Genomic DNA, 16581 nt, shown 5'->3' on the forward strand with positions numbered 1-16581 from the left:
TTTTTGTTGTTGTGTTGATGTCCCTGGGTAAGACTGATGCCTTTTATCAATTATTACTCTAGTTCTTCCTTCTTAAGCCCAGTTTAAATCTCACCTTCTCCACGCGGCTCATACAGTTAAATCACAAACCACAGTCACGTGTCTAGAGTGAACACCTCTTATTGATCACTTACTCTGTGCCAGCTACTGTGCTCCTAAGGTGAAACACTTCATCACTTTTTATTCTCACCTACTGGAGAAGAGGTAATTAATGGTTTTCTCATATTGTAAGAGAAAAAGAAGAGCTTAAAGAGTTTAGGGAACTTGTGTAAGATCACATAGCTGGTAAATTTCAAAGCTGGGATTTTTACATTTGTTGACCTGCAAAATTCTGTATTCCTGCTTACTATGTGATATTATTTTTCAAATTATTTTTTATAATTCTTGTAGAAGTTATACTTGATATTTATATTATAGAATTTAATCACACGATTTCTTATGTTATTCTCTAGATATTTGGGTAGGGTGTGTGTGTGTGTGTGTGTGTGTGTGTGTGTGTGTGTGTGTGTTTGGGTGAACATCTGTCATTCATTGACCCTAAAATCAGTATGTAGAAGGAGGAAAAAGAGAAAGAGGGGAAGGAAAAGGAAAGGAAGGGAGGAAACACATCTAATAATCCTGACTATTAGAAACAGGTGTACTAAAAAGGCCCCAGGTTGTAGACACTAATGTGAAACAACACAAGGAAAAATCAAGTGTGAGCAGCCTCTTTTACTTTTATTTTTATTTATTTATTTATTTATTTAGGCACTGTGGATTGAATCCAGGAGTGCTTTACCATGATCTACTTCCCTAGCCCTTTTAAATTTTTGTTTTGAGACAGGGTCTCCCTAAGTTGTTGAGGCTGACCTTGAACTTGAGATCCTTCAGCCTCAACCTCCCCAGTTGCTGGGATTACAAGCGTGCACCACTGTGCCTGGTTCAATCAGTCTTTTTTTTTTATGGGCTTATTGGATTTTTATTTATTTTTTTTATTTTTGGTAAGCATAGTAAGAAACTTAGCAAAACTAAAAGCATTGTTCATTACAATCCAAAGTCAATTTTCATGTTACCAGTGATTTGACTTTATAAAGTCCCTAGAGAGAGAACCCTGGGATTATTCTGCATCTTGCCATTGTATTAGTTTATTAAAACAGATTAGAATGAATGCCTTAAACTAATATAATGGCAGTCTTTTTTTAATGTCACAAATCTCAGCAGAATGTGATTTGGAACTCACCACTGCAGTAGTGACTTCTTGATTTGGTTGCTTCCTGGTTGTGGCAGAAGCAACAGCTCTCTTGGCTGGCTGGTTTGTAGTGTGCTTAAAGTAATTTCTACAAGCTGAGAGTTACAAAGATTTTGAGCTCTGAGTAACCTAAAAAAAACTTGTGTATATTTCATTTTGCTTAAATTAACTAGGATTTGATTATCTACAAATAATCCTGATCAACATTTACATTAGTTTAAATTTCTGAACCAGTTATTTTTTCCTACACAACAAATTACTCCAAAATTTAGTGATTGAAAGTGAAACCCACTTCTTATCTCACAGTTTCTGTGACTAAATCATCTAACTCATTTCTGTTTTGTAGTCTCTCAAAAGTTTGCAAGAAGTTGTTGGCCCAAGGACTAAGGTCACCTTCATAGGTTCAGCTGGGGAAAGGGTCTTTTTTCCAGGTTCAGTCAGTGATTGTCAACAACATTCAATCTTCAGAAGGCTGTGGAATTGAAGGCCTTATTTTCTTACTGGTTATTCCTTGCCACATGGGACTCCTGTATATGGGATCTTGCTTCAGAGTAACATGCAAGCCAAGAAGACCATAATGATGATCTCATAGCAAGCCTTTTGTAACCTAATTATGGAAGTCGCTCTTGTCACCTTTGCCATATTCAATTGGAATTAAGTCACATAGAAAAGTGAAGATCGCACAAGAACACAGGTGCAGAAAGCAGATATGATGGTTATTTTTGTGTGTCAACATGTATAAGTCACAGTACGATAATATGTAGTAAAGCACCATTCTATAATGTCATGAAAGCATTTTCTAGATGAGCTTGACATTTTGAGCAGTAGACGTTAAGTAAATCACCCTCCATAATGTGAGTGGGCCTCAATTAATCAGTTTAAGGCTTTTTGATAAGAACACCTCCACCCCCACCCCCACCCAAGGAACAGGGAATCTGCCTCCAGACTGCCCTCAAACTCCAGTTTCAGCATAAACTCGTCCCTGGGTTTGTAGCCTGCTGTACTGTTTGATAAATTTTGGAGTGTTAGCCTACACAATCGCATGAGCCAATTCCTTAAATCTCTCTCTCTCTCCCTCTCTCTCCTCCTCCCTCTCTCTAATACAGAGGAGTTCATTTGAGCCCAACTTAGAATTCCGGCTGCAATTCAGAAAGGAAAACAATAATGTTTAATGTTAAACAGTTCTTCCCTCTTCCAAGAAAAAAGAAACTTTAAATGTATTCATGGAACCATTTTAGAGCAGTAAAAGACCTTAGAGAGCACCTAATCTAATCTTTTTATTTTATGGAGGTGGAAACTGAGTTCCAGATTGGATAATGACTTCTTCAATGCTATTTAGGAACCAAGCCAGGGTGAGAACTGAGTTTTCTTTCTTAATGCTTTTACTATTGTCCCATGAATTATCCTAAGCTGAAGCTGAGAATTGCACCTGGTGGCCTTGAGACTGATTATAGTGATGGAAAGCCTTCATGGGCAAAGGAAGCAAGGCGGGTCCTCCCTGGAGTTGCTTTTCCTGTCATGGGTAATGGTTTTGTATGGTGGCCCTGTCCTCAAACCCAGACCCTTTGATGATCAGTAGAGTGCATATCCAAGATGTCTGACCGGGGTCACCAATGCTGCTACTGGCTATAGGATAGAGCAAAACTAACTGGTCATAAGAGGATTAAACCCCTGACCTTGGCTTCATTAGTACTGAGTTCTAACCAACTGTTAGACCCGCTTCACATTGTTTGTCCTTAAAACTGTGCTTGATTCTGCTATATTACCCACTCATTAACATCTAGTAACTGGGAACAATTTAATTGATTTCTCCCATGCTTTTCATGAGTGCAGAATGTTGATGAGTAGATATATAAAAAATTAAACTTTCATTTTTTAAATATTTAAATTTAAAAGTAAAAGAAAGCATTGAAATATGAATTAATAGGTGAACAAATGTGCGCTATGATAGATTTCCTTGTTTATAACTATCTATGTGTGATGGGGAATCTGAGGTTGAATTGTCAAACACTGCACTACACCAGGGACCTTGAGGCAATTTGCAGAGATTAAAATCTCAGGTTTCCTAATGCACATCAACAATAAATCCTGTTGCTTCTTCTTGTCCAGACCAGTGAAAATCAATGCTTTTAGGTAAGGAGTGCTGATTACAAATTATTTTGAGAAATTATTTTAAAATGACATGAAGCTCAAGTGAGAGTTTGACTTAAAGTCATTTAATCAAGGATATTAAATTAAAAAATCACTCTGCCCCAATGTGATGGTTTGCACAAGGAAGGGAAATGATCATTAACACACACTATGCCAGGTGCTTAACGTGTGTTATAACATTTGATCCTCCCTACAAACAAAGACACAGATATTTTTATCCATATTTGATCGCTCAGAAAACTTAAGGTCAGAGAAGTTCAATAACATTCCCAAGGATACACAGTTCCCAGCCTGGGATCAAGAATAAAATGCAAGTCTATTAACTTCATTGCCCATCTCAAGTTCTGTCTGCTATGTCCTCTAGATAACAGATTATATTTAGCATATATATTATACTGCGGAGGTTTTTATTTTTTCCCTCATACTATCTTGCCCTCCTCCTCACTTTCATCTTCCCCCAAATTCTCCCATCAACACCTCTTCTAGTCTCTCTCACTCTTGTGTACATGTGTGTGCCCACACCATACACAAACACACTGGTGGCCGAGGTCAAATAATATGAGCAGTGGGGGAAGCCACAAATCCAGACTTGACAACACCTGTCACTTCAAAAGAGTCACCAGCCTCAGCTTCCTCTCTGGTAAATGTGTGCTCCATATAATTTTGTTTCTTTCTAAATATATAACTAAATATTTCTTATCAAGTTAGTCATATTTTAATATCTATGTTCATTCTAAATCTGTGTAACTAAATCTTGTCATCAAGTATTTTTTATTCTTTAATATTCAAACTGCCCTGAGTGAGGTGGAGAATTAATACTATCTAATTATCTGATGCTTCAATGATACCACCACCATCAAGTGCTCATGAGGGTATTGAGCTTTGTATATGTGACCGATAAGATTTAGGAAATAAATTTTAATTTAATTTTGATTTGAAAACCAAAGGTAGATAAAAATAGACCTTTTTTATTGCTTCTCTGAGGCCGAACTCACTTTAATCACTGAAGCCCTAGCATATGAATTGAGATGTACAAGAACATAATTAATTGTGTATTGAAATTATAATATTTTGGATCAGTTCATTTACATATAATTCATTTTTAAATTTACTTTATCTGTTTCTTTTAAAAATATTTTGGATTGTGACTACTAGAATGTCTAAAGTTAAACACATAGTCACTGTATTTTTAATGAACAGGAGTGGATTCAGAGTGGGGTTGAGCTAGCTATTTGTATCTTTAGGTGATCCTTAAGTCCATCTGCCGTTGAAAACAACTGCCAGAAGTTATAATAAATTCTTTCAGTGTACAAATCTTTTTTTTGGGGGGGGATCGAACCCAGGGCCTTGTGCTTACAAGGCAAGCACTCTACGGACTAAGCTATCTCCCCAGCCCCCTCTGTGTACAAATCCTTTGAAATTTTTTCTAAAATATAATGGTATTAAATAGTCTTTCCTTTGCCATTGTAACTGGGAGGGAAAAAATGATGTTTTCAGTTATTAAAGTTTTTCAAACCCCAAATGTTGGAGAATAGTTATCTCCAAGTCATTTCAATGTGAGCCTAAAACTGGGACCCTGAAGTGGAAATGACATTTACTTTCTGTAAAAGAGAAGAGTCACCTGCAGAAGTCAGTCACTCTTTGTGCCTACGGTCGAGGTGTGACTCTGGCATGTTTTCCTCTGGCCTGTCTCCCAGCTGCAGGAGCCACAGGCTGAAAACCACATTCCACAAGTTCCCGTGAAGCCTGGATAACAGATGTGACTTAAGTTTGGCAGAACATATGCATTTACAAGAAACCGAGAAGGTGGCATGGGGAAGTAGAGGTCACACCCAGCAACTATGTAAAAGAAATGACTGGCATTTTATTTAACCTATTTCAAATATTATAATTCAACAATCAATATAAAACTATTATGATATTTCACACTCTTTATATGAAGTCTTTACAACATGACCTTCTTTTTTACACTTAGTTCCATCTAGCCATTTTTCAAGTACTCAGTTGCCACTGTGACTGTACATTGAAGCTCTAGGGCAGAGATAGCAACCTTTTTCTGTGAAGAGTCGGACAAATATTTTAGGGTTGTCAGCTACAGATAGATTCTATTGCATTCTGTAGGTTCATTTATTTTTGTTTTTAAACAAACTTTTAAAAATGTAAAGGCCATTCTTAGCTCACAGACAGTACAAATTCAGGCTGCTCAGGTTGTAATTTGCAATCCTTGCTCTGGAGTGTGAAATATTGGTTCTTCTTGTGGTCCTCTAACTTATGTGCTAAATCCTTCCTGCTTCCATTAGCAAGAGCAGATTCCGTTCTCTGCAATTGTGCTTAACCAGACTGATACAGAGGCTCATTCTCCTCATTTTACAGCAGAAGGAGACTGAGGTTGGGAGAATTCAAGTACATTTCCAAGGTCACGTATCTCATAAGTAGATAATTCATTTCTGTTCTCCCCCAAAACTCACAATTTTAGACCCTCCATCATTGACTCACCATTATTAATACTTTCATCAGCCAATCCCAAAAAACCAAAGACCGAATGTTTTCTCTGATAAGTGGATGATGATACATAATGGGGTTGGAGGGTGGCGGGTAACAGAAGAATGGAGGAACTTTGGATTGTGTATAGGGAAATGAGAGGGGGAAAGGAAAGATAGTGGACTGAGACAGACATCATTACCCTATGTGGATGTATGATTACACAAATGGTGTGAATCTACATCTTGTACAACCACAGAAACGAAAAGTTGTACCCCATCTGTGTACAATGAATCAAAATGCAGTCTCTAAAAAAATTAAAAAATTAAAAAATTAAAATAAAATAAAATGTGGCTAGTGTGAAAATAAATGAATCTTCATTAATCATTTTGTATACAACTATTTATTAAATGACCACTATGTGCAAAATATAAATAATAAGAACATCGCTCCTGCCTCACATATAAACTCATTTTTTTAATAAAAAGCTCAAATTTATCATCGATGTAATTTATGAGATATAAAATGAAGTTGAAAATTGATGATTATTTGCTTCCATCAATCAATATAGATGGCAAACCAGATATTTAAGGTTTGATCTAGTTAACCCCAAATTGGCAGAGATACAAAATTTTATGTTCTCACTCTTTTTCTAATTCAAGATATTTATTACCTCTGGACATAATTAGGAGATACTAAAGCATGTACAGGATCGAGCATGTACATTCAACACTTAAAATAATATAATAAGAGAGTGGCCAGTCTTTAGGTTAGAATATTACTATGTTTTCTTTCAACATTCAATATAAATATACTTATATTTGTTACATTTATATTTATATACATTATATGTAATATTTATTTATTTATTTATTCACTCTATGGAAGTTTTTACCCCATTTTTAACAGCAGCCCTTTAAAACCCCTTGACTTTGTTAATAGACTATAAGTAGATGAGTTGTTATTGTTTTTTTAAATTTAATAAAATACCATGTTTTAATTGATCCCTTTCTGGACCAGTTCTAAATTACCATTCCCATTTAATTACAAGCTGAATATTCATGATATTCCAGAATCATTTAAAGCCTGTAAGTAAACTTCCTTTTAAAAATCTTTTTATTTATTCTAATTTGTTTTACATGACAGTAGAATGCATTTAAATATTTCTATAGATCTCTCATTTTTCTGATTATACATATTGTAGGATCACATCAGTCATATACGTGGGATAATAATGTCTGTTTCACTCTACTATCATTCCTACCCCCATATCCCTTCCCCTCCCTTCACTCCCCTCTACCTAATCTAAAGTAACTCTGTTCTTTCTTATCCACCCCCAACCCCAGCCCCAGCCCCAGCCCCAGCCCCAGCCCCAGCCCCCACCCCAACCCCCACCAGCCATTGTGAATTATCATCCACATGTCAGAGAAAACAATCAGCCTTTGGTTTTGGGGTTTGGTTTATTTTGCTTAAGCATGATATTCCAACTCTATCCATTTACTAACAAATGCCATAATTTCATTCTTCTTTAAAGCTGAGTAATATTCCATTGTGTATATGTGTGTGTGTGTGTGTGTGTGTGTGTGTGTGTGTGTGTACATTTTCTTTATCCATTCATCTGTTGAAGGATCTAGGTTGGTTCCCTATTTTAGCTATGGTGAATTGAGCTGCTATAAACATTGATGTGACTGTATCACTGTAATATGCTGATTGTAAGTCCTTTGGGCTTAAACCAAGGAGTGGGATAGCATGGAACCCCCTTCATGCTTAAAATTGTTTTCCAAATAGTAAAATTCTTAATAAATATGTATGAATAAAATACCTCTTATGAGAAACCAAAACGCTCAGCATTCTTCTCTTATTTTGATTTTTCTTTTCAACTCATCTGGCCAATGACATTACTTTCAGTGTGAGTTGTAATTTCCACTATAAAAACTAGAAGTGCTGTTAGGTTAATTCTACAGATTTTGAAAGCACCTGTTCTCTCTGGGAAGGCTACAGATACATTTGGATGGAGGGCTAGGAACTACAGGTAGAGCTCAATGCACATTAGGGGAGTTCTCACAGTATTTCTAGAGAACACAGCCAAAAATAATGAGTTTTCTGATACTGTAAAGATTTGTCCAAAATACATTTCTCTTGAAATAAGGGAAAGAAAGAAAGAGAAAGGCAGAAATAAACACAAATACTAGGAATAAGAAAGAAATTCATGCTTCAGAGGCTCAGAGGGAAAATCAGTAAAACTCCAAACCATGGAGACTAAGACTGCACATCCTTAAAATCTTTTAATTTCATTATTAAAAGACTGACTTTATTTTATCCAAGCAGTGGAACTATTTTCATTGGTTATACAAAAATTATCAAATATAATTTAATAAGATCATTATAATTCAACAATGAAATGGTGGAATCAATGGTCAGGCTGACCCTCTGGTTTGTGTACATACATAAACACTCACATATATAGGTATACTCACATGTGTGCACACACATACATGTACACATACACTTTTGTATATATCCATAAAATTTTAATTAAATACTGAGACAGAAAGGGAGAGAGCTATAGCAATTAAATCACTTTTTTATTATTATCACTTACTACTGTAAGATAAATGATTTTTGAAAAATAATTCTAGTTGACTAGTTGGCCATGAACTTGTTTATTTCTCATGCATACTTATTAAATTCACACATTTAAAGAAGTATCTTCAGGCTCTTCAGTCTATTCAATTTTTTCTTTTAATCACAGGGCAAAAAATACCTATAAACATTCTGCGAGGTCAAATGAGGGCCTCTATGTAAATGACTTCTCTCTTACACATTAATATGTAAAATATACTTTTGCCTCCTTATATTCACATCTGTCAATACCAACATTGTATGGATATTGCAAAGGGTATAGAAGTGAGGAAAGAGTTTTCACTGCATTGAAATTTTTTTTTTATTATTTCTACTTTACTGAAACTAATTACTGAACTTGTTCACTAAGAGCTTTGCTTTCTAGTTGGTTTATGCTTCTGAGAAGCAGAAATCTTCTGTGAGCCATAAAAGTAAGCAGTTTTCAATGTAACCAAAGAACAAAATTGGTGGGTGTGAAGGCAGGTGTAAAACTCCAAAGAGATTTATTGTAACCCTTTCTCTAGAGTAAAAAAATGTATACATCTGGACTTGAATCCTCTCTTTATAACTAGGCAAGTTACTTTACTCAACATTTCTAAACCTCTCTAAAATTGTTGTGGGACTAAACATAAATATTTCATATATACACATCACTGAGTTTAGTGCCTTACAAAACCAGAGGCACTCCTTAAATGATCGTTAATTAATTATTTGTGATTTATTGGGGAAAAGGTTAGATTATAAGGGCAGAAGATGACATCTAAAAGTTCTCAGTCGCCACAGATATTTTTAAAATATTTTTATTGTCCTTAGTCCCATGAAGCAAAACAAGTTTGTTAGTATAGAATTATTTTGAATATAGAACAACTAAGAGTTTGAAAAGGACTATTCGAAAAAGGTCCTTGTTATTGCAGAGCTTAAAGGACTTTGTATCTCTAGTCATTTTAATGATAATTTGCAAAAATTTTTGCATTTCCATTTTAGTAACATATTTTTTAAGCTGATAGTATGTGTTTGCAAATTCAAGAAATAGTTTAGTACAGTGGTTAGTTTGCAGGATTGGAAAACTGATCTGATATGCTGAAGTCAGTGTTTGAAAAAATTAATAATTAAATATTAGATATTGCAATCCTGTAGCTAATCTTTGGAAGCTTGCAATTAGCCATGAGAGGCACCTTTACACTGTGGGGTTGACGCATTCTACAAATCCATGTCTCTCCTCCTCAAATACACACACACACACACACACACACACACACACACGCACACACACAGAACTGGTTTACCAGAAGCCCCCATGCAGACACCTGTTTATATGCCAAGTATAACACTTAATGGTTTATTACCTTTGGCAAATTATCTTGCCTTTCACTCCTGCAATTTTCTCATCAAGAAAATGTATGTAATAACATTGCTTTGAGGATTAAATGTGTTAATTTTTGTGATCACCTAATACATACTTTATGCATACTCATAAGAAGTAGTTCATATTAAGCCAAAATCATGAAAGATGCCACAATGAGGAGAAACTCAGAAAGTAAAAGTAAATGAAAAACTTTCTGAATTTTTTGCTTGAAATTTTTGCTTTGAATTGAATTTTTGCTGCACTGACAGGTATATTGAGCAACAAGTCGAAATATGCAAGAGAAAAGAAATCCATTGCACTCAAGGCTTTACTCACCATGAAGAGATCGTGGTGTGTTTGTGCCCTGTTCCCAGTAGGTGAGACAGGACAGCTAGTTCTACCACGGGTGCCTTCTTGGTTAGCTTGCTGCTCTGGGGTTGGTTCATATAAGCTATCTGTAGAACCCTCCTGCAATGCAGAGATGTATGAATTAAAGACTAAGAAAAAAATCATTTTCCTTGAAATAGCACCTAAGTCATCAACCTACCTTTACATAGTACTCTATCTAAATTATGCTAGGCACAGGGATCAAGTGTTAACAGTATGATCCTTTTCAACAGTGAACACAACACAGAAAGGCATTCTCATCACTTATAAGTCATGGAAGGAACTTAAGGGCCCTTCAAAAGATGAATGGATAAAGAAAATATGGTATACACACAGAACGGAATATTACTCAGCTTTAAAGTAGAATGAAATTATGGCATTCGCCAGTAAATGGATCTTACTGGAGATTATCATGCTAAGTGAAATAAGCCAATCCCCCAAAACCAAAGACCAAAAGTTCTCTCTAATACGTGAATGCTAACACACAATAAAGTGGGGGAGGGAAGAATAGACGTTCATTGGATTAGACAAAGGGGAAAGAAGGCAAGGGAGGGAAGATGGGAAAAGGACAATAGAATGAATAGAACATAAGTTTCCCATGTTCATATATGAATACACGACCAGTGAAGTTCCACATCATGTTCAACCACAAGAAGGAATCCTAATTAGAAAAGTTATAATCCACATATGTATAATATGTCAAAATACATTCTACTGTCATGTATATCTAAATAGAACAAATTAAAAATAGATACATAAATTTAAAAAAATAAAAGAATTCAAGTGTTGGGTGCATGATTGAAAAAATGAAGCAATTCCTCAAGAGGACTTTCAGTTCAAAGTACTAAAAAGAGGCCTCTTTGATCCAACCAATAAACCATATTGGCCACAGGATTTAATCACATGTGTCTTTATTTAGTATCCCTTACTTGTAAAAGAAAGATGATCTGCTATACTTGAGCTTTCTCAGCTCTTAAAGTAGCAGTTTCACTCACCTAAGGAGTCATAAGAACAAGATGAGTTCTCTGTATGCCTTCAAATAGCAAAAGTATTTCACACATATAGTAAAGGCATTAATATTCATGTTTAAAAAATTCATATGATAAATAATATTGTTTGTTTTAATATTTTGTGAAATATCAAATTTTAAATTGTGTGTTTGTATTTCAAGCCATTGTGAACTATACTTTGACTTCCTTGTATTTCAGAAGCAAACATAATTGACTTGTTTTTGTCCTTCATTTTTAGACAGAATTAGTTTAGTTTCTGACATCATCTGCAAGTAGTCTTAAAGGAGAGAGCTATAGACTTCATTCTGGGTATGTTAATTAGTGATGCTATAAAGGTCTGATGGATTATATATCTGAACTTATTTTTTAAAACATACCATATTGAAGATGTTTTCATCTTTAAAAACATATTTTATTAGCATATTAGCAAAGTCAAGTTTCAGTACATTGCCTACATTTAGAACTTTCAGTTATTTTGCTTTGTGGTTTCTTGTTTTGCATAAGCATTATTCCAAAAACATGGCAAATTATTGTGAAAATAAAGATATTAAGTAAGGCTTGCAGACTCTAACATACATTAACAGGAAGTGAACCCCAAACTAACAGAAACACAGAGTGAACAAAGCAAAAGGGCCTAGTAGGCCTTCCTCCAGAAACAAGCAATATTGGTCAGACTATAGCCTCGTAGGGTAATAAGATGTCCTCCACATACTGCCCTCTATGCTGAAATCCAAGTGGGGGCAGTAAAGAAACTTCTGCCAACAGTTTCTGGGGTTCTTGCTTATAGGCAGCTAAGGGACTGAAAAGCAACATTCAAAACACAGCCAGCAAAATGGGATATGAAACAAGCTGCCAATGGTTCAAGGTGTGGATCAGTAATACACCATGTATCAGCTTGGAGGTAAATTCCCAGCACCAGCAATGTACGCCTGGTTCTAACCAGACCACAGAGACACTTGAGAGTTATTCCTACAAGTAGATGAAGAAAGACAAAGAAGAAGAGAGAGAAAGAGATCGAGGAAAGAGGGAAGAGAGAGTTGTCATTCAAAAAGTCAAAGCATGGGAAGAAATTGAATGCTGAGGAGAGTCAACCAGGCAATTCAAAAATAAAAGAGTTCATTACAGCTGAAATTAGAATTGTGAAACAGATGGAGAAATAATTTAAGAAAGAATATTTATGATCTTCAAAGTGCTAAATTAAAATATAATATCTGATTAAAAATAAATAATTTATGACAAAACAAAACAGAAATGGGACAAGAGCCATTAAACAGGAGCAAAACCAAACAATTAAAAAAAAAACTTAAAAATGAATATCATAATTGCAGACATTTAGATTAAATAATCAAAAATTGGGATGAACTACTTTATCATGCAGACAAATATATTGAGAGGCTACAACATAGGACAAACAGGAAATCTAGCAAAAGAAAAATATGGAACTTTCAGCTCAAAGCAAGAAAACACCAGCTCAATATTTTTTAACCTACTTTTTAAAATCCGAATAAAATGTCAAGAAGATTAAATCTCATGGTGTATATAAAAATACATCATGACCTACCAGTGTTTAATACAGGAATGCAAGGATGTCTCCACATGTCTATTAAATATTCACAAGAAAGTTTATTCTAATAAATCTTCTAAGGTAGTTAGGAAATTTAACCTCTCTGACAAAATCTTAGTAAGTTTTGGAAAAGATGGGACTTCCTTTTCCTGATTAGGGTTATTAATCAAAATCCTTGGGTAAACTCAGTGAGAAGTAACTAGTAACAAATCCTAGTTAGAAATGATAGGATGCCTGTCATCACCGCATTCTCTCAATGTTAAAGAAGAGAGTAAGAAGTTGGGAAGAGGGAAAGCAATAGATTGCATTTAAAAATCTGAGTAAACCATAGACTATCAGGAAAGTTGAATTTAGCAAAATTATTTATTTGAAATACCGATATCTAAAAATCACAGTGTATCTATAAATCAACAACAACCAAAAAGAAAACTAAGAAAACAGTGCTCCCAATGGCAGGCAAAATGCTTAGATTTCTAGCAACAAATTTAACAAAGTACGTGTAAGAATGCCATAGAGAAAAATTTTAAAACATCACAAAAGTCTATGAAAAAATTCAATAAATTGATAAAAAGATTTTATACTTTTGTAGGTAAGAGAAGCAAAACCATAATTGAGTCCATCTTCCTTATTCATGATGTAAAATTCAAATGCATTTCAATCAAAATCCTGTTCAAGATTTTCATATAATTTGACAACATGATCCTAAATATATAAAGAAGAAAAAAGACTTTTAAAAATCAAACTTTGGAAGGACAAGGAGGGTGTATTCTTCTGAGTAAGATATCTACCTGACATTAGAATCATCTTCTATAGATGGGTCAAAGAACTAGCAAAAGGTGAGGGAAACAGTGAAACCAGTGAGATAGACTAGACAATCCAAATAAAGATAGAGGCAGCACTTCAAATCACAGAAGAAATGGTGCAGGGATAATTGATTTGCAACCTCATGGGTTACAAAGTCATGCTAAACTCAATAACTGTATGATGAGCCCAACAAGAAAATCACTTTGCTTCAAATGAACAAGCTTTTAAAAACCTTCATCACAACATAAAACGCCAGGAAAAATTGTGGAGTCAGAATGGCATATATAAAAGAGTATTCCTGCCTCCTTTTTGAAAAATAGACCCCATTTCAAGTTTATAGATCCAAAATAATAGCAATCACCTTTAATGGATTATTTATAGTACTCCTGGTTCTGAATGGGTAGTTCATTAAGTTTCTGCCTTTATATTTCTCTTAAAAACCCCATTTACTAAAAGATTTACAATTTCCCCCCTATACTTAAATAAGAGAATGTTAACTCTTTCACTATTTTCTCCATGGTAATCTTTATGTGATACTTAATATTTAAAATCACCTGCTTCCCAGAGATTTAAAGGTCAATATATTTATATATACCTTCATTTTTAAATTCTGTATCTTTCCACTAAATCAGTGGTTTTCATTCTCTTTTCTTAAATGCAGTGTCCCATGTTTACATTCCTACGGACACAAATAAAATATGTTTTGGATTATGAGTAAAAGAGAAAGCTCTCACCTGCCCCACCCGCTCCTTTTTGACTGATCATAACAGCACAGTACACTGTCATAACACTTTTGTTGAGAATTCATATGCCAACTAATTTTTTTAATTTACTCCACAAGAAGAAATTTTCAAACAACTAAAATAGTTGTAGTATTTTTCAAATACCTCATGCATATTTTCTGATTAAAGCAATTAATTTTTATAACATAAACTTGGGAATGTTTGAACAAATGAGCATAAACTTTGTAATACTTGGAACATTTATGGTGGTTCAGTCTAATAAAATGTTTCTGAGCAAGTAACTTTGGAAGGACAAATTTTTATTTGTTTTTTATTTTTACAGACTGCATTTCATTGTACACAAATGGGGTCCAACTTTTCATTTCTATGGTTGTACATGATGTAGATTCACACCATTCGTGTAATCATACATGTACATAGGGTAATGATGTCTGTCTCGTTCCGCAATTTTTAAAAGATAGAAAAAAAAAAGTTACAGTCATATTGAATCCATGAGCCAGGAATTTGAAGAAATCCTTTATAGTATGTGCTTCCTTCCCTATATTACCAAGAAAAACAATCATACTCATTATATAGTCATATGTCTTTAGCAGTAGGATTACAAGCGTATGCTATACCATGCTAAACCATGCTATGTTATAGAGACATTAGCATACTGATTATATTACCATTCAAAATGATTTCAGAATGCAATCCTCTTTGGTGCTACACTGCCTATTTCCATGGGAAGTGTATTCAGATAAACCCTATATAGCTATTTTAGATCAACTAGAAAAGAATACAAAATACCACTTAAATCACCTGAAATGGGATTTCTCCAGTCAGATTTATATGGCACAAAGCAAAGTTGAGAGCTGGCAGTTATTTAGCAAATTGGACTACACAGGCAACACAAACTCGATGATTCAGCCTCCCACAACTCACAATTGCATTTTATTTTTCAAGATGCTCTGAGATTAAATCCCTTATCTTGGCTTAAAATGCCTCCTGTTTAGGTATTGCAACGTATGTCAGCACCATCTCTAGCACTTATGTTAATCTTATTTGCAATTTGGAAAGAAAACAAACATCAAAAGTAGACCATTTTATTTTCCCAAATGAGAGGGATCTCCCATCAACATCTTGAAATACCAATGAACAGGCATAACGCCTTGCTGTAAACACAGATAGAAATGAATAAAATTATTTTTCAAATCCGTTTTTAAGCATTGGCAGATGGTCACAACTGCAGGTTAGAATTATAAAGTATTTCCAGATCTATGACTACCTGATAACTTTCACTGATCCACTTCAGGCTAAAGAGAAAAAAAAAGTAATAATGTAAAAAAGAATTTGAGAGATGCTTATACCCTTGAGTGAGCACATCTCCAGGACTGGCTTAATCTATTGTACCTTGCATTTACAATGCAGTGTAACTCAGAAAACTGCCTCCATGGAAGTTTAACCAAGCCAACATTGAATGGAATTCATTACTCAAACAATAAAGAAAAATTTTTGATTCCTGGGATGTCTCAAAGCAAAGCAAGTAACCCGAATGCAGCATATTTTACAAAAGTTTTTCTCATACTCATAACAAATATAAGAAAATAGTTCCTCAAAAGCACTGCTCACCGAAGACCTTACTTTAAAATTCATCATCAAAATATTAAAAACTAGTAATTATTGTAGATGAATGTATTTGTTTTAAGTTGCTTGTCTCTGAACAGAGTTAACAGGCACTAAATGAAAGCATTATTTTTGTTCTTTCTTAAGTGAACTCTCTTATGAAACATTAAATGTATTAATGACATAAGGAAGCTTAGGATAAAAGCTTAATTTCATTCCTTTTATTAGATGCAACAACATAAAAATGAGAACATAAACGGTGCCTGTAAAGAACTCACCAGTGAAAAGCAGAAAAGATTCATTTTGATCAGCTTCAGTCCCTGTTGCTGTGATTTAAAGAATGCAATCGTCCCTGGTAGCTCTGTCTTGCCTTCACAGCTGTTTGGACAGTTCTCATGAGAGATTATTACAAAATCAAATCCCTGCCATAATCCAGGGGATTCAGCGACCATTATCAAATGAGTTAGGTCTTTATTGAGCAAACAATTTCCTAAAGTAATGAAGAACCCTGACTAATGAAATGAGAGAATGAGACTTAACCATGATCTCTGTAAATAGATATCAAAGGTGGTGGTTGATATTCCTAAAATCTGGAGGAAAAA

At 34.6% G+C, this 16581-nt stretch overlaps 1 protein-coding gene across 1 annotated transcript in view; it reads right to left on the reverse strand.

The window, feature by feature from the left end:
- Samsn1 (SAM domain, SH3 domain and nuclear localization signals 1) overlaps positions 1–16281 on the reverse strand; it is a 146821-nt gene extending 130540 nt beyond the window's left edge. Inside the window, exons 1-2 of the mRNA XM_047564799.1 lie at positions 16258–16281; positions 10203–10334 (exon numbers count right to left, since the gene is read on the reverse strand). Coding sequence (XP_047420755.1) covers positions 10203–10334; positions 16258–16281 — 156 coding nt within the window. The remainder of the gene's footprint in view (positions 1–10202; positions 10335–16257) is intronic.
- Between the last annotated feature and the right edge of the window lie 300 nt (positions 16282–16581).

Source organism: Sciurus carolinensis, chromosome 9, assembly GCF_902686445.1.
Source record: "Sciurus carolinensis chromosome 9, mSciCar1.2, whole genome shotgun sequence".
NCBI classification, from domain to species: domain Eukaryota; kingdom Metazoa; phylum Chordata; class Mammalia; order Rodentia; family Sciuridae; genus Sciurus; species Sciurus carolinensis.